The sequence below is a fragment of the Protopterus annectens genome, chromosome 12.part0 (genome assembly GCF_019279795.1).
Source record: "Protopterus annectens isolate FY-2018-M chromosome 12.part0, PAN1.0, whole genome shotgun sequence".
NCBI lineage: Eukaryota > Metazoa > Chordata > Ceratodontiformes > Protopteridae > Protopterus > Protopterus annectens.
Genome location: NC_056746.1, coordinates 1,003,206,825 through 1,003,230,319, shown reverse-complemented (window position 1 = coordinate 1,003,230,319; position 23,495 = coordinate 1,003,206,825). Strand labels below are relative to the sequence as shown.

General features: G+C 40.0%; 1 protein-coding gene across 1 annotated transcript in view; it reads left to right on the top strand.

Annotated features, from left to right (window-relative positions):
- Window positions 1-23,495, top strand: part of ATP9A (ATPase phospholipid transporting 9A (putative)) — a 2,147,009-nt gene that overhangs the window by 844,356 nt on the left and 1,279,158 nt on the right. Inside the window, exons 10-11 of the mRNA XM_044090027.1 lie at window positions 17,143-17,219; window positions 19,871-20,031. Of these exons, the coding sequence (XP_043945962.1) occupies window positions 17,143-17,219; window positions 19,871-20,031 (238 nt within the window). The remainder of the gene's footprint in view (window positions 1-17,142; window positions 17,220-19,870; window positions 20,032-23,495) is intronic.

The window sequence follows — 23,495 nt, the reverse complement described above, 5'->3', positions numbered from 1 at the left end:
GAATCACAAAAATGAGATTGATTGTATGTCCATCCTGGTTGCAGTCCTCCAAACTCCTCATTACATACAATTCAAGAACACTGCTGTCCTTATTAACTAACTTGTACAGCAAGTTATTAAGGTATATGTTTACTAATAGTTGCTTAATTAGTGTATTCATAGCAGCAGGTTGCCTTTTGCATCATGTGTGTCAGCACAGCCTTTCCCTCTGAGCCCTAGTCTTCTGGCTGACACTTGATGGTATTTTCTCTTCCTGGGCTGTGCCTCACCACAGTATGGAGTGGCCTTATCATGCTCCTTCAGCACATTTATGCAAGACAAATTGCCATTCTAGACATGTGCAGTACAGGCCTTTCTTATTGTCTGTACATTACTTCATTTTCATATCTTTCTCAAAACATTACCCATGCACACAGATTTCTACTGCACTCCAACATTAACACAAAATTCATTTTAGCATCTTCCTGCTGCTGGCCTTAATTTATTATGTATGCTTATATTTTGCCTTCACCAGCTTTAATTTAGCACTTTTTAAATTGCTTATAAATATCATTAAAGGTTACAGTTTCAGTTTTTGTTGTATTTCTGTCAGCTATGTGTGCTTAAAAATACATTTCTGTTTTATCTGCATTTGTTTCACAACACAATTTTTGCACTGTCATTTACATAGTATGCCTCATCTTCCTCTTTTTGACATCTTTTATGGCCATTTATTAAATATCTTCCTTTTTTCTTCTTCTGCACTGTTGTTCGAAAGCATGTTTTGTTTTTTGCCCCACATATGGAATGTACCTTTTTACTTAAGATTTATGGCTCTTCTAGTGTTTTCTCTGTAGTTGTATACCACACTGTGGCCTTTCCTTTTGTGTTTTTTTTTTTTTTTTGCTCCACTCTTCAACCTCTCCTAAAATGTTTGGCTTTCCAGAACCAAAGACCACAGTCCTGACACACTGCTTCTTGGCTTGAGAGCCTCCACATCCTTTGAATTTGTCCCTTATGTTAGGACGCTGTCTAGGTGTATCACCATTTCCCCATGCTGTCCCATTGTCCAGGACTGAATCTGAGGATGCAAAAAACTCCCTTACCAGCCTCAGTAAGAAGCTGAGATCCCTCATAAAATCCTCCAAAGCTAGTTGCGAAAATAAAATTGCCGAAGATTCCAAAGACAACCACAAGGCATTCTATAGCTATGTCAAGAATCTAAATGGCAATGCTCAGATCTGCTGTGAGCTACAGCAGAATGGCATTAAATATACTGAATCCAAGGATATTGCCAATATCCTGGCAGATCGATTCAGTGCCAACTTCACCCCCCTCTCAAGGGCCCATCTCAATACAGAAAGAGTGCCAAATTCCGGTAATCACGGCCACACAGGTAAAAAAACGCACTCTCCAAAGCTAAGAATCCAGCATTCATGGGACCAGATGAAATGCCGGGCTGTGTACTACATGAACTATGAAATGAACTGGCACCTCACCTAAGTGTCATGTTTAATCATAGCCTCACCTCAGGCTTCGTGCCCACTGAGTGGCGCACAGCTACAGTTACCCCAGTCCACAAGGGGGATCCACCTTAGATACTGGGAACTACCATCCCATCAGTCTGACGAGCCTGATCTGCAAGGCCATGGAACGTATTATCATGGAACTTATAAACAAAGACATTGGCAACCTTCAAACACTGAACCCCACCTAGTTTGGGTTTGTGAAGGGCCGATCGTGTCTCCTGAACCTGATTGACTTCTTCAAATCAGTCGCCAGAGCTGTGGACAAGGGTAAGGCAGTCCACACAGCCTATCTGGACCTCGCCAAGGCCTTTGATACCATCCTCCACTCCGGAATCATAGATAATATTACTAAGCTGGACATAAATCCCTACATCACTCGATGGGTTGCCAACTGGCTTACTGACAGAACTCACAGTGTAAAAGTAGCTGACACCAAATCCAGCTCCAGACAAGTGGAGTACCTCAGGGTTCAGTCCTGGGACCACTCGTGTTTGGCATCTACTTTTCTGAAGTACAGGCCAACACTGAGGGACTCTGGCTAACAAAGTTTGCAGATGACTGCAAACTGGGAGCCATTATTGAATCCCCAAATTATGTGGATATTCTTCAAAAGGGCCTTACAGAAACAGATGCTTGGTGCCAGAGCATTGGGCTCAAACTCAATGCCAGGAAATGTATAATTATCCATTTTGGGAAAAAACATGTACCCATGAATTATCACATAGGTGGCAGTACACTAAACACTGAAAGTGTGATAAGAGACTTAGGAACACAGGTGGATTGTGGTCTCACCTTTGATAACCACATCGCCACAACAGTCAGGAAATCCTTCTTATGTGGCACACCTCATCACTAAGGGCTTTTCATCCAGAAAAAATGAGGTCATTGTTCCACTGTACTCATCTCTCATTAGACCCATCATAGAGTACAACGCCCCTTTTGTTATGTACCTCACAAGACATTTGCAACAACTGGAAAGACCGCAGAAGCACCTCACTAAAAGAATCACAGGCCTAAAGCAGATGCCCTATGCTGACCGACTAAAAAATAAACTCCAGCTATACTCTGTCGCATATTTTCTACTCAGAGGCGATCTCTGCGTAACATACAAAGCCATGTCAAACCCAGAGCTGTTGGATATGCTACGCTTAAAGAAATCGCAATCCATCAGAGCCACACGCTCCAGAGACCTAAACCTTGTCATCACAATGAACGTAACATGCTGGAGGGATAGGTTCCTGACCCAGAGACTCCCCAGACTCTGGAATAGACTGCCCATACATGTGAAGCAGAGCACCTTTTTGGCCCTCTTCAAAAGGAACCTTGACGACTTAATGGGAGATGGGAAATTAACCCCGGGATCACGTCAGTCACCCTGCTAGACAGGGGTCCAGGGAAGTAAATATTGTGGGAAGAAATATTCAGGGAATTGTTATGGCTAGGCTTGTGTAGGCCCTAGGGACGATAGCTTAGTGCCAAGCTATGAACCTATTACATTGGCATCCCACAAACCATTGGCTTTACGGTATTTCTTGCATTCATTATTCCAAGGTTAGTTTGTTACAGCCACAGCCGTTGGGGTTCTGTATTCTACAGCTGGTAGTTATCTATCATTATAAAATGGTCAGGATAAATGATGGGATCTTACTGGACAAATTAAAAAAACATTGGGGGAAAGTGGAACAAAGGTCCAAGATCAGGGACAAATCTTAGATATTGCTTTTTTAATCTTGGAAAATTGCAAGTCTAACAGGTTTTGTATTAGAGTACATTTTTTTGAAGAGATGAATTCTGAAACTCAAAAGACAGTCATCATTTAATGACTTCAGTCCTCTGTGATTTCCGGGATGACCACAAATGTTATGAGAAGGACATCAAAAATAAGCAAAAATCTGGACAGGTTGGTTAGACTGAAATGCTAGCTGTGTGCATATATCTCTGTAAACAGTCCTTGTTAATGTTTTACCTGACTGTTTTCACTTAGTCCATTTTAAAGCCTGTTAATATAGTATCATATTTTTACTTAGTTTGTCAGCAGTTATCCATTGCTAGTGCTGCACTCAGAATCATTCCAGTGATCCTAGCTGACTGTTGAACGAAGAATCATACCTGTCAACAAATCAGTGGTGTGCAGTACAGTATAGGTTCATAGGTTGGTACTAGGCTATCGGCCCTAGGGCCTATACAAGCCTAGCCATAACAATTCTCTGGCTATTTCTTCCCACAGTATTTACTTCCCTGGACACCTGTCTAGCAGGGCGACTGACGTGATCCCTGGGGTGAATTTCCTTTCTCCCATCCAATCATCAAGGTTCCTTTTGAAGCAGGCCAAAGAGGCGCTCTGCTTGACATGTATGGGCAGTCTATTCCAGAGTCTGGGGAGTCTTTGGGTCAGGAACCTATCCCTCCAGCATGTTTTGTTTATTGTGATGACAAGGTTTAGATTCCTGGAGCATGTGGCTCTGAGGGATTGGGATTTCTTTAAGTGTAACATGTCCAACAGCTCTGGGTTTGACATGGCCTTGTATGTTAAGCAGAGATCGCCTCGGAGTAGACGATGTGCTAGAGTATAGCTGGAGTTTTTTTTTAAGGCGGTCAGCATAGGGCATCTGCTTTAGGCCTGTGATTCTTTTAGTGAGTCTGTCACAACTTGCAGGTGCCTACATGGTGTGCCTCCTTAGTAGTATATTTTCAGTCCTTCACTGAAACATCTGCCTTTTCTCAACCTGGTACTGTTCGATAGCAGACTCCCTCTGCTGAACACTGATTGTAATCACGTGTTCCCTGAAGGGACTATATCTAAGTTTACACCTTATGTGTGCAGCCACACTGTGCAGAAAACTTTAGTTAAAGGCCTTTCCTTTGTTTTAACTTTTTCTGTTGTATTTTTCACAACAAGGAAAAGCTACCACAAAAAGAAATCCTCCTTTGAAGCAACCTCACTTCAATTAAACACCATTGGCCAACAAAATAAGACATAAAAGAAATTTATGGAATGTATTGAAAGGAAAGCATTTGGCTTTTCTTTCACATATAAACTGAGGAGTACCTACTACTATTGATTATTTAGGTGTTCCTTTATATAGTAAGTATGGTCCGGTACAGACCACCGTATTTAGGAAGTCCACTGCTACAAATATTTTCATGTTTTCATCTAGTGCCAATCCCCCATCATATTCTAGATTCCCTTCCATATGGGGAATATTTTAGAGCTAGAATGTTGTGTTCGGAAGATGGTGTCAAAAGACATTGTGTCAAGATTACTTCTAAGAGGGTTTGCTAGTTTTCAGTTGTCTTCTTCATTAAATAAGGTAAGAAGATTTCAATGTCTATTCCAAAGCAGTAGCAGAAATTTGGGGTAGACTGGTTACAGGAAGAATCAGAAGAAAGAAATTTGTTTTGTGACTAGAAATGCCCCCTTCATTGAGGGAGCCTAATGTATTTTTATAGGGTTATTGGAATATTATTACTTCAGATGCAGTCTTTTCATTGTTAAATTTACAGGATTAATATAGCTGGCCCTTAAGTATTTCAGATTTAGTAGTTCATAGTGTTTTTACTCAGGATAATATGATGACTAATGACTGTAAAGGTTCCTTAGTTTGTTGTTATAGAGTTAGTAGATGAGAGCTCCATATTAACAGGCATTACTTTCATGCACCTGAAAATAAGAACCGTTGTCAAACAGCAGTTGCTTGTGAGTTGAGATGCCCATGTGGTTAATATAATATAGAGCAAACATTTAGACAGGTGAGAAATCGTATATAGGAACATATAAGAGATATTGGGACTGTTTGTATAACTAGTCCTGTGACTATGATTTTCTGTAAAGAAAACAGGGGTGATCGGTCTTCTATAAGCTATTTTGTAATGTTTATCTGCCACAAGTCTGACTTGTATCTAAATGTATCTAATGTTTTAGGGAGGAAGGATGCATGGCTATTTTTTTTCCTGAGAGTCACTGTGACACCCTCCAACTGGCTGTCTTGAGTAATGAATTGTTAAGATTTATAACAGGTGTAATATACTGTTTAATTATTTAAATGTTTATACACATATGCACATATTTGTACGGGTGTTGTATGCGTGTATATTGAATTTTATGTTTTTGAAAAATTATTAATTCTAGTGGTACCTTCGTTAGGTAATTAATGTTTTTCTTTAACTGCTTGTTTCTAAATGGGTGTATTTATTTAAAGTTGACTGTTTTGAAGTTTTTTAAACCTTGAAGGCACAAGCTGAGGAGTTTTTTTAGCAAAAAATAAATGGATTTTTATGCTTCATTTTGTTGGCAAATGGTGTTTAATTCAACTAAATTTGAATAATAGTACTTTGTCATTTATCAGCGGAAAATGTTTTAAGTTAACCTCATATAACTTCATTTTCATACAGAAATGCTCCTTTGTTGAGCAGTTTAGTTGTTTATTAGTACTGTAGTAGTAATATACAATTCCTTTTGTTTGTTTAAATGAACACACTGTTCTACAACTTGTAATAATGGAAATAGTTTACGACAGGCATGTTAATGGACTCTCATGGTTCTTCAACTAATTTAGTTAAGATGCACTCCTCAGCACACAAGACATGCGCATATGTTATGTATTTTATACAATTTATCCTTGAACTACATATTAAGCAATGCATGCATAAATCATGGATCTGCTACTGAAAACAATAAAATGCATACGGCTAAATCTTGAACAGAAAAGAGCAAAGCAAAAAAGCAGTGAGCAAGGACATCATCAAAAGAAATGCATCAAAAGGCCAAAGTCTGCCAACATCGCAAACAAAACCAGCAAAGGTGGGGGGATGCGCCCCTGACACCCCCTCTAACTATATATACCAACTCCAAGATCGCACTACAGTGGAGAATAGGAAAATTCAAAAGATTTCCCTTCACTTACTGTATGCTTCACTTTACTTCCTGGTTGTTGGCCAACTATGGCCATTCAGTGAAGTTATTTTCGTCGTTGTCTTTGTTCGCTGCTTTTTTGTTTCACTCTTTTCCATTTGAGATTTAGCTATTTGTGTTTTATTCTTTTTGGTAGCCGAACATGGATCTGTAAATCTTAGCATACCTCCTCAGAAGTGCTGTGGCTGTATGATCATGATTCTATCATCAGGTTTCTCATCAGTCTTTGTTCATAGGTGTATACTAGACTGATGACCACTGGGGCCCTTATAAGGCTAGCCATGGAACCCAAATGTTTCTTACAAGTTATTGTGCCTTAGATGTTATTTTAAGGGGTGGATGTTAGGACATGATTTAACAGCTATTTCTGTTCATCAGAGACATAGGTGTCATACCAGGGGTGAATTTCTGGTTTCCTGTCCTCTGGTCCAGGTTGAACTTTGAATACAGTTAAGGAAAGGCTCTGCCTCACATGGATGGGAAACCTATTCTATAGAATTTGGATTCTTTGACATGCATACTAATCTCTCCAACATGTCCTATTTAAGTCACAAGCAAAGTTTAAATCCTTAGATATTGTAGTTCTGGTGCTGTTCATTTTGTGTATATGCAAAATGTCCATCAGAGTGGGAGACGAGGATGCTTTGTATGCCAGTCATAAATCACCTTTCAGCACTCTGTAAAAAAACAGAGTAAAGAAGTAGGGCTTTGAGGTGATTTGCACAGGACACTGTCCCAGTGAAGGCTAATTCATAAATGTTTTAGGTTTTTGTTTTACTGCTTGTTTTTTTTTTTTTCTTTTAACAAGAAACATCTTTATTAAATTGCGACAAGATTTATATATATATATATATGTATATATGTATGTATATATATATATATATATATATATATATATATATATATACACACACACACACACACACACACACACACACACACACACACACACACACATATATATATGTGTGTGTGTGTGTGTATAATTGAAAACAAACCATATTGACACAATCCCAGTTCTATTTGCAAACATTATGCATCACTTATAATCTACCTAATCATTGCCAGTCAGACGTTACATAGCTCATTCTTTTAAACCTCATTCCTCCCCTGTATGTATTGCTCCCACAATTTCCATTTTCCTATGTAATTTGCTGCTACCATTTTCTAAAGATCCCAATTCCAGTTGTTTTATTTCTGCTACTGCATCACATCTGGTGCAGTTGGTTTAGACTTTGATTTCCATTTTCCAGTAATTGTTTTTAGGCAGCCACCATAATTAGACTCAACAAGGCCTTACTATGTCTAGTTAATTCTGATTCTGTATCATAGCTCAGAAAAATCATTTACCTAGTTATCAGTTGTTTCACCTAGCATCTCTGACAGAGTAGTCTGCAAAGAATCTTTAAAGTCTGCCGAGTCATTACACTCCCAGAAAATGCATTTCCAATTACCTCTTTCTTTCCCATCACACCTCCAACATTTGCAGTCTACCTGAGGAAAAATTCTCTAGTCTACTTGGGGATAAAAATATCTATACATAGATTTTCAAGCAAAAATACTAAATCTTCTAGATTTTGTTGCATATTTTGGAAACATGCATGTATCCCCCCATTGTTTCTTTGTGAATAGCTTATCCAATCTCTCTTTCCAATACTTTCTTACCTCTTCTGATTGATTCTTAGTTATCATGCAATATTTTATATGCTCTACTAATAATTCCTTTTTAACAGCAGCTTCTGTTCTAGATTCTACTAAAGACTCTACCAGTGCTGGTCTTTCATTTAGGACCCCCCATTTATTTCGCTTTTCCTATACCCTGATACCAATCCTTGCTAGGGAAGGCAATCTCTAATCTGCAGTCCAAATAAATTCTTGGCATCTTCCCATTCTGTTACACTTCCCTCCCCAGTCATTTGCTCTCAATACCTTGGTTCCTTTGCCATTTTTTTTCCAGTACATTTCAGCCCCCTATTGCCTATTATCTATATCCTTAATTGCAGTCATTCCTATTGGCAGCATCTGCTTTCTTCATTCCAGTGGTGGCTTGGTTCTTAGAATACTTTCTGCTGCTTTATGAATATAACATTCTGTATGATTATTGTTATTATCCTTAAAGGTCTCTATCCAAAATCCCATTCTTTCCTTGTTTCTTGAGAGCTTCCTCCTGTTTCATAATCACACCTTTCCACTTTGAATTATAGTTTTCTGTTTGTGCAGTGTATAGGAGCCTTAACTGTGGTGCTCTGAAATACTCCTCCAAATTGGGTAATCCTAATCTGCCTTGTTCTATTGGAAGAATCATCTTATCCCACTTGACTCTTGCCATCTTCCCCTCCCAGATAAAATCCTTTAGCTGTGTAGTAACTGCTATCCACAACTTCTTTTCTGGTTGATCACATGTGTATAAGACTAAAGGGATTCAAAATATGTTAACTGCTTGTATCTTACAATCCATATCAATGTAACAGAACTTCCACTTTTTCAGTTTTTGTATTAGCTTTTGTTTAGTCTCTTCCCACATTTCCTTAGCTGAGTCACCAGAATCATTTTTAATCTATACTCCTAAATACTTAATTTTTATCTTATCACCATAGATATGGATATTGCTGAACCAATGTGTGTGTGTACATAATTTATATCTATTGCCTTTGTTTTAGCTTCATTAATTTTGTAACCCGAACACATTTGAAACTGTTTCAGAATGTTCCACAATACTGTAATGCCCTTTTCTGGTTTAGTCAGGTATAAAATAATATCATCTGTAAATAGAGCCAGCTTTTCTTGACTGCCATACCAATTATGTCCTTGAATCTAGGAGTTCCTTATTTTTTGCCAGTGGTTCTAAATATAATGCAAATAAAGGAGAAAGAAGACACTCTCCCCTGATTCCTCTGCTCAAGCAGAAATTATCAGAGAGCACCCCACCCACTTTAATTTTTTCCTCTGATCCCTCACATATCCTCATAATCAACCTTATAATTTTATCAGGGAAGGCAAATGCTTCCATTGCCCTGCTCATAAAGTCCCACCTTACTAAATGCTTTCTCTGCATCAAGACCCACCAACTACTATGGTATTTTCTTACATGCTACTTCCCTCTGGATCATCAGTATTCTGTTAATATTGTCAAATGTTTGCCTGCCCTCCACAAAATCACATTGATCTGTATTCATCAATTTTTACATCACTTTTGCCATTCTTTTAGCCATTATAGACATAAACATGGTTAAGTATTGACATGGGCCTGTACAAGGCTGTATTTGATGGATCTTTGCCCTCTTTAGGTAATGCAGCTACCACCACTTTCTCTCAGGATGTTGGTACTTCTCTTAAAATACTGTTAAACAAAACCTTCCAGATCTTTATCAGATTTTTCCCTCCTAGCTTCCACACTTCCACAATAATGTCATCAATTTATGAAATATTTCTAATACCTCTACAAGATCTCATTACCTTCCTTGTTATAAGCTCCTTAAGCTTGGTGAGGGCTTTTTCTACTTTCTGTTGCCTGAGTCATGCTAAATGTTTGTGCTCTAGAGTCATTATCAAAAAATAGTTGCTTAACAGCAATTTTTCTAAACTTATGGATGTTATCGATGTTATCGCTTATTTTCTGTTTAGCATTCTGCAGTTGCTTCTCCTCTTATTCTGTGAGATTCCCCCTATTCTGCAATACTTTAACATTTGTCTGTCCCTCTAAATAATTATTGTTACTTCTTAACCATTTCTCCCTTTCTTTTATTCCCACCCTATTTTAAACTCCACTTTAATTTTATCCCACTCACTAGCTATATTTACAGAAAAAAAATCTATCTTCTCTAATAACTCCTGAATAATTTCCACTACCTATTCCTTAAATTTCTTTCTTTTGAACAGATAGGTTGGAAAGTGCCAGTGTCTCATTTTTAGTTCATTAGCTTGTGTTTGTTTTCATTTTATTTTTTATTGGCACATGATCTGAAATAGTTATCGGGTGCATATCAAGACAGTTAATTAAATGCGCATGTGCCTGTGAAATGTAAATTCTGTCTAGCCTAGCTCAGTTTTTGTATCTTGGGGAATAATAATTAAATTCACTCTGAACTCCTAGTACTAATTTCACATCTTCCATGCCAAATGTGTTCATAAGTTTCTTCAAAGTCTACTATCCTTTGTTTTCCTCCCCCCAACACATCTTCACTGTTATAAATCAAATTCTAGTCCCCACCTGTAAGTAATTGCTGAAAGCTAATTATTTCTTCCAGAATTTTCTTGACCTCCATTATAGCAGTTTTAGGTGGAATGTAAATACATGTAGCCCCTTAGTACTATAAATCTACTATTATTATCTTTAACCTCTGCTATCACTGTTGGAGTGCCTCTTGCAATTAACATAAGTACTTCTCTGTTCCTTTGTCCCACGTATTCAGCTGAATAAACATCCTGAAATCCTTTCTTTATCAAATTCACATGTTCAGTTCTTTCCAAGTGTGTCTCCTGTATCATAGCTATTTGTACTCTGCATTTTTAATGTAATTCACTACTCTCTCTTTTTGTATTTATCTGTGAGACCATTGATGTTTAAAGACATTACAGAAAACATAATTGTATTAAAAAGTTATTCCTACCTTTTATGTATAACAGCTTTTTGTTGAATTTCTAGTTCCAGCTTTTGCGTTACAAGCACCAATTTGAGCCTCTGCCATATCTTACAAAGCATTTTGTTTTATCGAAAGCCCTCAAACAAAAAGACAAACATACATCCAATACTGCCTAAAACCTGTTAACTTAATAGTAATACACAAAGCTGTGTACATCTTCAAATATTGAAGTTTTACCCTCCTAATAGGAACAAATGTCACAAAATGGCAGCCACACTCACAGACTTGAGTTAGTGTGAAAGAAAGGTTATCCATGCTAAGAAACATGGTGCAGCCTGTGCTTCTATTAAGTGCTGTCTGAGTTCATCTTATCTTTATAGCTCTCCCAGCTGGGAAAACACATGAATGCTTTCAGAGAGCATTGTCTGCTAGCTAGTTTCTCTTTTTTTTCTTCTAGCCAATTTCTTTTTGTCAGATTGTCTCCATGGTGGCATGAGGAGCAGATACAGCACTTCTAGTAAGCATACATTATTTGCTAGAAAAAAGTCTTACGATATTCAATATTTTTTCTCATTTACTTGCTTTGTCTTAAAACTTGTTAACAGATCAAGCCAAGGGTCCCAATCGTCACCCCAGTGCAAGAATGAGAAAAAGCACATTGATTTTTTCTTTTGTCATGCTTTTTTAACCAGACTTTTCTTCTTCTTTTTTACATTGCAGTGCTTACATTTCATAAAACTGAGCAAGGGGAAAGATAGAAGATGGAAGAGCAAAAAAAAAAAAAAAAAAAACAGGAGCACATGTTTACAATAATATCCCTATTAGACTTAAAATTAACTGAGAAAACTTTATTGCATGCAAAAAAAATCATATACTATAAAAGTAATTCTGTTACGAAAATAATTTTGTTTTACTTGCAGTTAAATGTATCCCCCCTCTTCCCCTAAGTATTTTTCCAAATATTAATGTCATGAAGTAGGGCATATGCTTTAGAGTCCCCACAAGTCCAATATTTCCAGATTTTCTATTTCTGTCATATTTCACAAATATAATTATTGCTTTGTAATCCCACATTTGTCTATTTTAAGTCACTGCTTTTATTTCTGTTCATCTCCATCTCCCAAATCCTGTCTCTGCTTCATTTCCAACCTACTCTTGATTCTTCTAGTCACTCTCATGCTCCCTTTCTTCTCTCCACCATTTTCTGTTGAAACATCGGAAAAGGTTTCACTGGCACAGTCTCTCTCTGTGGTCTTTATTACCAGAAAAAAAACAGAAGTAGACTCTCCTCCTGTTTCACAGCTCACTTTTTGTTGGACAAATGTTTGTATTTCCTCCTTAGCAGGTACTTCATCCAAAAATAATTTTATTCCTCCAGGGAAAAATATTTTGAAGATAGCTAATTATGGCAGTTTGAATCTCACACCTACTTCTCAATATTCACTGAGTAATGGAGTAAATTCGCTCCTCTTCTGCCTGGCATACAATAAGTAATCATTCTCCACAAACACACTACTGTCTCCCACTTTTAGTACTTTGTTTTTCTGCCACAATTTTATCATAATCATCTACTTCTGCTGGTAGGATTGTATTTTTCCCTAAAGGTCTAGGTTGCTTTCTCATAGCCAGGTCTGGAGCATACATACAATGTGCCCTTTTGACTAACAAGTCCTGCTGTGGAATACCAGTCCAGTTGCTTATTTGTGTTTTCATAAAACTAATACAGTCTGTTCCTTCCAGCTTCTCTGGTACAGCTGAAAATCTCAGGGTTTCTCTGTACTCTGTTCTCTAATTCTATTATTTTTTGAAACATCTCTTCTTGAGCAGTCTCATATTCAGCAAGCCTTTTCTTCATTTTGACCTCTGATTTTTGCAGTTTTATCACCTCATCTGAATGTCCGTTTACAGCTTCTTCTATTTTTTCCAGCCTTTTGTTGTTTGAGTTGATATACTCTATCCGTGTTTAGTTTATTTTAACCAAGTCTGTATGCAGTTCTCTTTTACTTTCCTGTAGGTTACTGGGAGTCATGTCTGGAGCTTGCACTGTTTTTTTGTGAACAGCTGCAGAACTTTTCCCAGTCAGTGTTTTTCCCTCAGCTTTTGTAGCTGATTTTCTTTCATGTCCTCTGTATTTCTTTTTTACTGGCTTCCTAGCAGTGCACTTACTATCCAGTTACTGAAATTTTACCCAGAAACACACAAGTCTACTGACCTTCTCTGCTGAGTTTCTGTTTTCACACTGGGAGTAGTAGTGTTTTCACACTGGGAGAAGTAGAATTAAGCTGCTACTCAGTGTGCAGCCATCTTGGAAGTTGGTTTACTTCTTGTTTTGGGCATTGTACAGCAATGGTTTAGAAATGACCATCTCAGCTGTCAGCTGGAATCTGACAGTTTGTGACATAACCTATAGTAAGCAACATTATCCTGTATCTGGTGTGGTTATTGCTTGCAGACTTTAGCTACCTTATCATATATGTCGGTGACCACTAGATGGAAAAAATGGAAAGAATACAGACTGCTGATGGCTGTAACTGTATAGGGCAGCCACGGTGGTGCAGCGGTTAGCGTTGCCGCCTCACAGCAAGAGGTTCTGTGATTCGATCCTCGGCTGGGGTGCCTTCTGTGCGGAGTCTGCATGTCCTCCCTGTGGTCGCGTGGGTCTTCTCTGGATGCTCCGGTTTCCTCCCACATCCCAAAGACATGCTGTAGGTGGATTGGACATACTAAATTGGCCCTAGGCATGAGTGTGAGCGTGTGTGTGCCTTCTGTGGAAGGCTGGGCGCTGGGCTGGCAACTCGACACTGTAAAACTCCACTGCCAGTCATGAGCAGATTGTGATCCGCTGTGGCGACCCCTAACCGGGAAAAGCCGAAAGAAGAAGATGGCTGTATCTGTATAGCTGGGTGTCCTTTATCAAACTCCTAGCCCTGTCTCTATCGGAGATAATCCATTCCCTTTTCTTCGGCTGCTCAGCTCATGAACATTACTTTAGATTATGCCAACTAGGTAACCTAATGCAAAGAAATGTGCCCTGTGAAATACAGATGGTGGTAGGATATGTACCCTGACCAAACCAGGCTCTGTTATTCCACTTTCTACATCATACCTCAACTTTCTGTCTGCCTTCCTGGTGAACTTTTGTCCTCATCAGTGTTGTTCCCCTCTCTATCTTCCACCATATCTTAAGCCTAGGTTTTTTCCTTGCATATTCTGTCAGCATGATATATTATATATTCATGAAGGTCAGGGGGCATCCCACTATGGGTTAAATGTGTACTCTCTGAGTAAGGGAAGGATGGTCTTCATGGAGCCTCAGTGGTTAGCCTGTCATAGTTATCTGCATAGTCACTGAGTCGTGTCAGTGCATCTTTAATTCTCACTTGGCAGTATGTCCTCATTATACATGTACTTATTGAGTGATGGTGTGATACATCCATGGAGCTCAGTTCACTGGATGTCAGGTACCCATGTACTGATGGAGTGATGGCATGATGTAGTCCTGCATCTTAGTGGGGAGTGTCATGGTTACCCCTTGTTCTCACTAAGTAATGGCACAGTGAACCCATGGAACTTTGTTGGCAGTATGTTGTAGTTATCTTGGAAGTCTGAGTAACATTAGGATGCATCACATTCTAGGCTGAGGTGTTACCTAGAACATGGAATAATGGATGCTGTTATTTGTCAGGATACGTGCCACCTCTGTCCATCTATGATTCACAGGGCACATTACTTTGCACTTGTCTGCCCAATGGGCATAATTGGGGTGATAAAAACAAAACGCAAACTCCAAAGATACGGACACGCTGAACGTTAAACATGTGTTGTTTGATTCTGAGAGTATATAATGCGATGTTTTAATGCAGTTGTTACACACTGATGAAGGGTTTCTGTAACCTGAAAGCTCTGTGAGTTATCAAATATTAAATATTTTTAACGTTCGATGTGTCTATCTTTGGAGTTTGCATTTTGGTTTTATAACTAGAGTTGTCTCCATTAACACTTAACCTCAGTGCTGGACTTGTTTGTTTTTGCTGCATGGTTGGGGTGATGCCATAGTGTATCCATGGAACTTAGTAGGCAGCATGATGTGGCTAGCTGTGTACCCAGTGAGTCATGGTGTGATGCATTCATGGAGCTCCCTGGACATGGCAGCATACTTAACCTATGTATTCATTGACTGATGGTACAGTGCAGTCTTAATGTTTCAGGGCACAGGATGTCATAGTTACTGATTTACTCACTGAGAGATGGCATGATGTATACTTGGGACTTTGTGAGAAGCACATCATAACTGGTTCTGCATTTACTGAGTAGTGGTATTATGTACCCATCAAGCTCAATGGGCATAATGTCACAGTTACTGGATTACTCAGTGACAGTATGACACACCCATGGGGCTTAGTGGGCAGTGCCACATTTACTCATGTACTCATTAAGGGTGTTATGTGCCCGTAGAGCTTAGTGGGCAGCATGTTGTTGCCTTTGTACTCATTGGGTGATTGTGTGGTACATCACTGAGCTTACTGGAAAGTGTTGTAGTTCCCCGTATTGTCTCAGAATGATGACATAACTGACTTATTGGGCAATATATCATAGCTACCTATGTACCCTCAGAAGATAGATCACATTATGCTTGGAACTTAATAGAACATGAATAGTCACATGTAAGGAAGCTGGGAATGTGGCTACCTGCTCTGTCATCTTGAGATGACTTTTTTTGTTTGTGGCCTGTAGTCTCAGACCCTTTCTGTCCACATTTTAGGCACTTGAAGGCACTCACCTCCTTTTCACAGGTCTGCACTAACTTGGCTGCATTTTTTGTCCGTGTGTGATCCCACCTGTAGATGCTCTTCTACTGTTGGGGATCTAGGGAACAGTGCTACAGACTTGGGTTGCATTCCCCACTCAGGTTCTTTTGCACATCTCTTGGATTTCACCATGCTAATCTCCTGTATGCACTTATCCTTATGTGCTATCCCTGCATTTGAGTTTTAATGCTCCCATCCTGCTTTCCAGATGCTGGTCGTAAGTTGGACATTGGGAAAAATAGTGATGGTGCTCTGTAGATGCCACAGTGCATCTCTTCTTGGAGAAAACCATTGTTTCTCCATATATGAAATGCAGAAACTATGTGGAAGTGTGTTCTCAGTATTGATTTCGTATTGTGTTTTTTATTTGCTTCACTTTCCAGGCAAAGTATGTGTCTAACGGAGTAAGATTAGGGATTCCATCATACTCTGGTTACTCTCCCTAGCTTACTCCACTGTCCTTTCTAGTGTGTTTGTGTGTTTGTGTGTTTGTGTGTTTGTGTGTTTGTGTGTTTGTGTGTGTGTGTTTGTGTGTGTGTGTGTGTGTGTGTGTGTGTGTGTGTGTGTGTGTGTGTGTGTGTGTGTGTGTGTTTGTGTGTGTGTGTCAGTGCATGTCTAAATATGCAATTTGGACATCTCTGTATTTGCTATTCAGTATCCATTTTTGCTGTTTTATATCCCTTCTAAGATGTTTATCACTGCCTCAGACTGTTTTCTTCCAGTGAGATGTGACAAGTCTCAGTATGCTTGTAAGTTAGAGGGTCACTGCCACAAATGTTTTTGAATGTAAATGGTTGTCACTTTGCAATGATGTTGCAAGTACTGGTCTTTCAAAGTTGAAAGGAAGCTTTGAAAGACCGAACTGTTTCTACTAGCTTGACATACCTTGCAGTGCCAGTGTTCTTCCTAAACACTAGCATTGTGTTTTACATGTAATAACTCACTGGATGTCCACACAAAACCAAGGCTGTATACATACCAAACAAGTGCACTCCTGTGTCTCCAGGAAAACTGTTGGTATGCTGGTTACCACTGTAATGTCTCAGTTTCCAAATAATGGACTGAGTGGAAAAGGCAGCTCTCTGCTATGTCACATGTGACAATTATGTCTTGAAAATCAGTTCTTTGCCCTGTATTCAAGCCATTGCTTACCATTAGCAAGAGGTAGTCACAAGTTTGTATTAATGCTACTTTGTAATGAGTCTCATATTTGATTATTTTTAAGATCATAAAGTAGTGAGCACATGTATGTGTACCTTATAATTTGCTTTATTTCTCGTGTTACAACCCAGGTCTGCATTCATACCTGTATTTATTTTGCTATGTTTTAGGTACTGCTGTGGGTGTTGTCATTTACACAGGAAGAGAACTGCGTAGTGTGATGAACACATCTAACCCCCGCAGTAAGGTGAGATACAATTAAAGCACACTTAGTTACAGTCTGTCTTAGAACTGTAGATAAGACAAAAATTCTTGATCACTTAGTTACACTAGGAACCATGATGAGCTATCGAAAGGATAAAAACATGCCGTGCTCCTAGTACTGAATCTTGAAATGGTTACCACTGTGCCCCGTGTCAAGTACTGAACCTTGCAGCGATCGACACTGTGCCCTGTAGCTAGTATTGAACCTTGCAGTGGTTGACACTGTACCCCTTACCTAAATACTGAGCTTAGCAGTGGTTGACAATGTGCCCCTTACCAAATACTGAGCCTTGCAGTGGTCAGCACTGTGCCCCTTACCAAATACTGAGCCTTGCAATGGTTGACACTATGCCCCTTACCAAAGTACTGAGCTTAGCAGTGGTTGACACTGTGCCCCTTACCAAATAATAAATTTTGCAGTAGTCGACATTGTTCCCCATGCCAATTACTAAGCCTTACAGTGATCGACAGTGTGCCCTTTACCTAAGTATTGAACTCTGCAGCAGTTGAGTGTGTTCCAGCTCCAGTATGCCCCAATTCCATTACTGAACCTGCTCTGTAAGAGACTGTTATGGACTGATAAATGTTACTTTTGGTCTGCAAGATGCAGGTGCTGTATGCTGAAGGTGCATGGTTGTGTATTTCATATTTTACATAAAGGGACACAGTACGACAGCACATTGTAATTTACCCTTAAATTGGAATTCCCCAAAGCCATTCCACTAGAAATGTAAATTATTCAAACGTAGCTCTTAAACTCTGATTATGGCAGCACCAGTCTCTCTTCTTACTAACTGTAACAGCAGAATTGGAATAGGTGTAACTGTGCACTACGCACAGGTGGTGAATGAGGGAGGCTGTTGCTCCATGTAGACAAGGCATGTAGCTTAGGTTTTTGCATCCTGGAGTTTTTGGAGTAATTGCCTCTTGATAAACTTGTACCAAGCTGTCCTTACTCTTTCATTCCAGTTCATCTAAGATGCACACCAGCTACGGGGGGGGGGGGCGGGTGAAGCATTGTGCTGCTGATTCCATTCAGCCACTGTACCAGTCCTCAGTTCAGTTACATCTGCCATCTCTCACCTGTGCCAAGTTCCCTCAGAAAGCCCTTTGCAAATGTGTACACTGTGGTTCCAGTAACCTGAATTATAGCCCTTTACCTGCATGTTGGTGCTACATTTCCCCCACAACTCCTCTTTTTGTCATCACATTATTACCCGATGATATAATCCACATCACATCTCCCTACTCCTGTCTCTCCACTGAAGGTTACTTGCTTACATGCTCCAGTCTTTTTTTTTCCTGTTATTACAGCAGTGGTCCTCCTCTCCACAGATGGTAAGAACCTGAGGTCCTTCTTTCCTGCAAAGTCCACAAAATACACATAGTACATCAGGAGAGTACTTGGCACCTTCTGTAGTTGCAAAGTGACATCTATTCCTCTTGCATTTACCCTTCTCACCTTGTAACCTGACATCTTTATAAAGTGTTCCTGCCAGAGCCATACACTTAAAGTAAAATTGTGTGTGCTGATATCGAAAGATTAGGCTAACAATTCTGTCATGGAGGCTGATTACACACAGACCTGGATATGATGCAGTCTTATTATAGGTTCTGTTCTGGTTATGTATAGCCATGCTGAGCAAAAGTAAGCCTGATCTCATGTGCTTATCCTGCTGCTATGCCTGTGTGTTAACTGAGTTACGAAGTTAGCTTCTTCCAGGATACCTGGATTCATACCTATGAGTTGATACTGTGCTAGTTCCTAGGTAAGGCTCTGTTGCTGAAATTGTGCAGCACATAAACCCAAACAGACCTCGTGGCATGAGACATTGTTCGATAGCTGTGTGTACATGAGACATTTTCCTTATAAATGTTCCTGTCATTTTGTGGAAGTTGGAGCAGATTCAATTAAGCCTACACTAAGTGTACACAATATGCATTCAAGAACATCCTTACCACATTTTTTGTGCTTTCAAGTTACTCAGAAAGATTACACTAAATGTACATGTTGTCTATACTTTGTGGTAATCTTTATAAATCTGTGTTAATATTTAAAGCTGCAAGAAAATCATTAGGAAAACTAAAATTAGGAGGAATAAGTAGTGAGTTATGCCTGTGTTCTGTCCACTCAGACCAGTGTAAGCTTAGTGTAGGCTTTTTGAATCCCACTGGTTGTTTTGATAGATATGTATACATGAGACATTGTCCTTATAAATGTATCGGTCATTTTATGGATGTGGTTTTGATAGATATGTATACATGAGAGTGTGTGTCCTTATAAATGCACCTGTCATTTTATGGATGTGGTTTTGATAGGTATGTATACATGAGACATTGTCTTTATAAATGTATTGTCCTTATAAATGTACCTGTAATTTTATGGATGCTGTTTTGATAGATATGTATACAGTACTCTTTATGTGGCCCAAGTATTCTTCTGTAAAAAACAACCATCAGGTATTTTGTCTTTTACAAGCAGTGCTCAGTTAGCTCTCTGTATGGTTATGTGGCAGTGTTGAAAGTTATGACAGAAAATGTTTTTGTGAAGCAGATGGAAGCGTGAGAAATGGTTTATCTACATCTTGGCTTTTCTGTAGCTAAACATCTTGGATTTTTTTCTCTTTCCTGTAGATTGGACTGTTTGACCTGGAAGTGAATTGCTTGACTAAGATCTTGTTTGGCGCCCTAGTTGTTGTCTCCATTGTCATGGTGGGTCTTCAGCATTTTGCTGGACGTTGGTATCTCCAGATCTTCAGATTTCTCCTACTGTTTTCGAACATCATTCCCATCAGGTGAGATAAGTAGAAGATATGCTGACATGCTATGTAAGAAGCTCATAGTAAAATGATGCAGTGTTATTCTGTACCATGATCATTACGTGATCATACCGCATGTCTGGCAAGTGTTTACTGTGCATCTCTAGCTGTTTCTCTATTAGCTGTGAACTCTGCTGATGTTCTTCGTGTATTACTGTTGCAGTCCTGATATTGGGATTTTTTGCCTTGAAAGCCATCGGCCGGCCCGACTGCCAGAGGTGAAACTTATTTTGCCTTCCAGCCTGGCGGACACCTTAACTGACACCAGTACGCTCTGGTGTAAGGAGACAGCCTGCGTAATCACTTCCGTCTTTTCTTGGCACCGGAGGTCGAAGCCACTTTCAAGTGTGTCGGTCTGTCTGCACCAGAAAGACGCTGTCATCAGAAAGATAAGTACTCTGTTGGGGAACTCTTTTTCTTTCTTCTTTGACTCATGTCAGATAAAGTTAATAATTGTTTCTGCTGTGGTAAACAAATTCCACACAGAGACTTACATAAGCTTTGTGTAAGTTGCTTAGGCCCAGACCACGACATCCCTAACTATTGATCTGATGTCAATCTTCATGACAGTGGGTTCAGTTCCGAACCTTGGAACTGAGATGTACGTTTACTTTAGTTCGCACTCTCCAAACTCTTGAGCCAGGCTCCATCCATAATGCTCCTCTCAGAAATTATCTCAGATCTTGTTTGCTGGTTCGCAGACCAGATGCGTTTGTTCATTCTCTCAAGTCTTGGCTTACTTTCTTATGACTATTTTCTAATTTTTACACTTCCTTTTTCTATATTTTCCTGTTTATATCTCTTTATAATTCTTTGTATTTCTGCCCACTCTTCCCCTTCTTATCGTAGCTAGTTTTCCATTCTTGGTACTCCTATTGCTCCCTTTAAATACCTTTAAAGGTATTCTTTCATACCATCACTGGAATTTTTCTATTTCTCTATTTTCTATCTAAAAAAAAAAAAAATCTTTATCTCTATTCCTTTCACTCTGTTCTTTAATGTGACTGCCTTCCAGCAATTGTGGCAGAATAACAGGAGAAACTTTCCCCTTCTAAATCCTCTAAGGGCACCTCCGGATTTAAGAGGTGTAAAAAATGTGAGGGCGAAATGCCCAACTCAGATGGGCATAACATGTGTGTGTACTGCCTTGGAAAAATTCACTTGGAAAACTGTGCAATTTGTCATGGGTTTTTGTTATATCCTGGGAAATAAGGAGACCACACGGTGGAGTTGTAAGGCCTTTCTTTATTAAGAGCCTCCAGGTGCGCACCCTGCTACATGCTCACAACTTCTGCAAGTCATACATACACCGGAACCAACAAGTCACCAGAGAATACAGAACCAACATTACATGTTGCAATCCCCACAGCGCCCCTACAGTACAACAACAACATTACCAGCCCGAATACTACATTCCTCCCCTCTTAAGCTATGACATAATCCCTTACATGAGCAAAACTAGGGAGCAAGTCCAAAGCAATCCCTTTGAGTCACTTACTTCTAAATAACGGGCTAGTTAGTAACTGGTTACCATTCAATCTAGCTATGTTGTTCTTATAATCAATACATGCACTTTTTTTAACATTGATAGTCCTTCAAGTAACTAGGTTTAACCAGCACACGCTTAGAACGGCGCAGTGGTACCACCTTAGGTGACTCCGGTGTCACAGTTACCACTTCAGGTATCAGTGTGTCCATCCCTGGAATGGTTGGATCCTCGGGAACCTTTCCTTCCGCGTCCCGGCGGTCTCCCTCGATTGGCGATCCTCCTGCCGCTGCGAGCCCTTGTTCCGAAATTAACGGTATTTCCGGGGCTAGCAGTTCCATGGAATCCTTCTTCTGTTCGCTCCGCAGAATCTGGTCTACATGTCTCCTAACCAAGAAATCTCCATTCAACCTCACCTGGTACGATAATGGACCTGTACTCTTGACAATGAACCCTGGAATCCATTTAGGTCCATAACTGAAATTTCGCGTCATCACTGCATCTCCCTCCAGAAAACTTCTCTCTCTCCGCCGTCGATCATGACATTCTTTTTGCCTCCACTGGGTCCTCTCTACCTTAGCTCGGACGTTTGGATGCACCAGATCCAGCGTGGATCTTAATCTCCGTCCTTGCAACATCTCGGCAGGTGACAAACCCGTGGTAGACTGGGGTGTAATACGGTAGTTGAATAACACCCTTGACACTTTTGCTGCCATACTTCCTTCTCCGGACTTTTTCATCATTGCTTTAAAAGTCTGAACAGCCCTTTCAGCACAACCATTTGAAGCTGCATGGTATGGTGCTGATGTGATGTGTACGATGCCATTTTTTTTCAGAAACCCCTTGAACTCTTCACTCGTGAAACATGAAGCATTATCTGATACAATAGTCTCTGGTAGTCCTTGGCTACTGAAACTCTTCCTCAAGCATTCAATGATAACGAGGGAAGTGGGTGTTTTGACTGGATAGGCATCCATCCATTTAGAATGAGCATCCATGATTATCAAAAACATGGCCCCCATAAAAGGCCCGGCATAATCTATATGCAGTCTCTGCCAAGGTCTACTCGGCCACTCCCATGGGTGTAGTGGCGCCACCACAGGCAAGTTGCGATGTTGTTGACATGTTTTACACTCATTCACAGCGACTTCAATATCGTGGTCCAACTTGGGCCACCAGAAATAACTTCGGGCTAAGGCCTTCATTCGTGTGATGCCCACATGACCTTGGTGCAACTGCTGTAAAAGTGCCCCTCTTCCTGGGGACGGAATTATCACTCGTGCCCCCCACAATACGCATCCAGCTTGCACACTCAGCTCTGTTTTCCTCACCTCATAAGGCCGAAAAACTGGATCCGTTTGTTGGACTGGCCAGCCTTGCTGGACCCACTGAAACACTCTAGCTAGCACCGGGTCTTTGCGTGTCCATTCACTCAGTTTCCTGGCAGACACCAACGTGATGTCCTCCATCATCAAAACTCGGTCCTCCGCTTCCTCTTCCTGGAGATGCCCCGGTATCGGCAGACGGCTTAGCGCGTCCGCATTACTATGGTGTTTCCCGGGCTTATAAACAATCTCGTATTCATAAGCTCTCAATGTTACAGCCCATCTCTGAATGCGGGGAGAAACCATCTGCACTGCTTTCATCTCGTTGAACAGGGACAACAAAGGCTTGTGATCGGTGCAAATAGTAAACCTCCTTCCATAGAGGTATTTGTGAAACCGTTTAATTCCAAACATTACAGTCAAACCCTCTTTATCTAGCTGGGAATAGTTTGACTCCGCTGGTGTTAAAGTTCGTGACATGAACCCAATGGGTCTTTCTTGTCCATCTGGCATCCGGTGTGCCAACACAGCCCCTAACCCATAAGGTGAGGCATCACATGACAAAATTAAGTCCTTGTGACTATCGTAATGCACCAAAACCTCTGAAGACTGCATTAGTTCCTTTGACT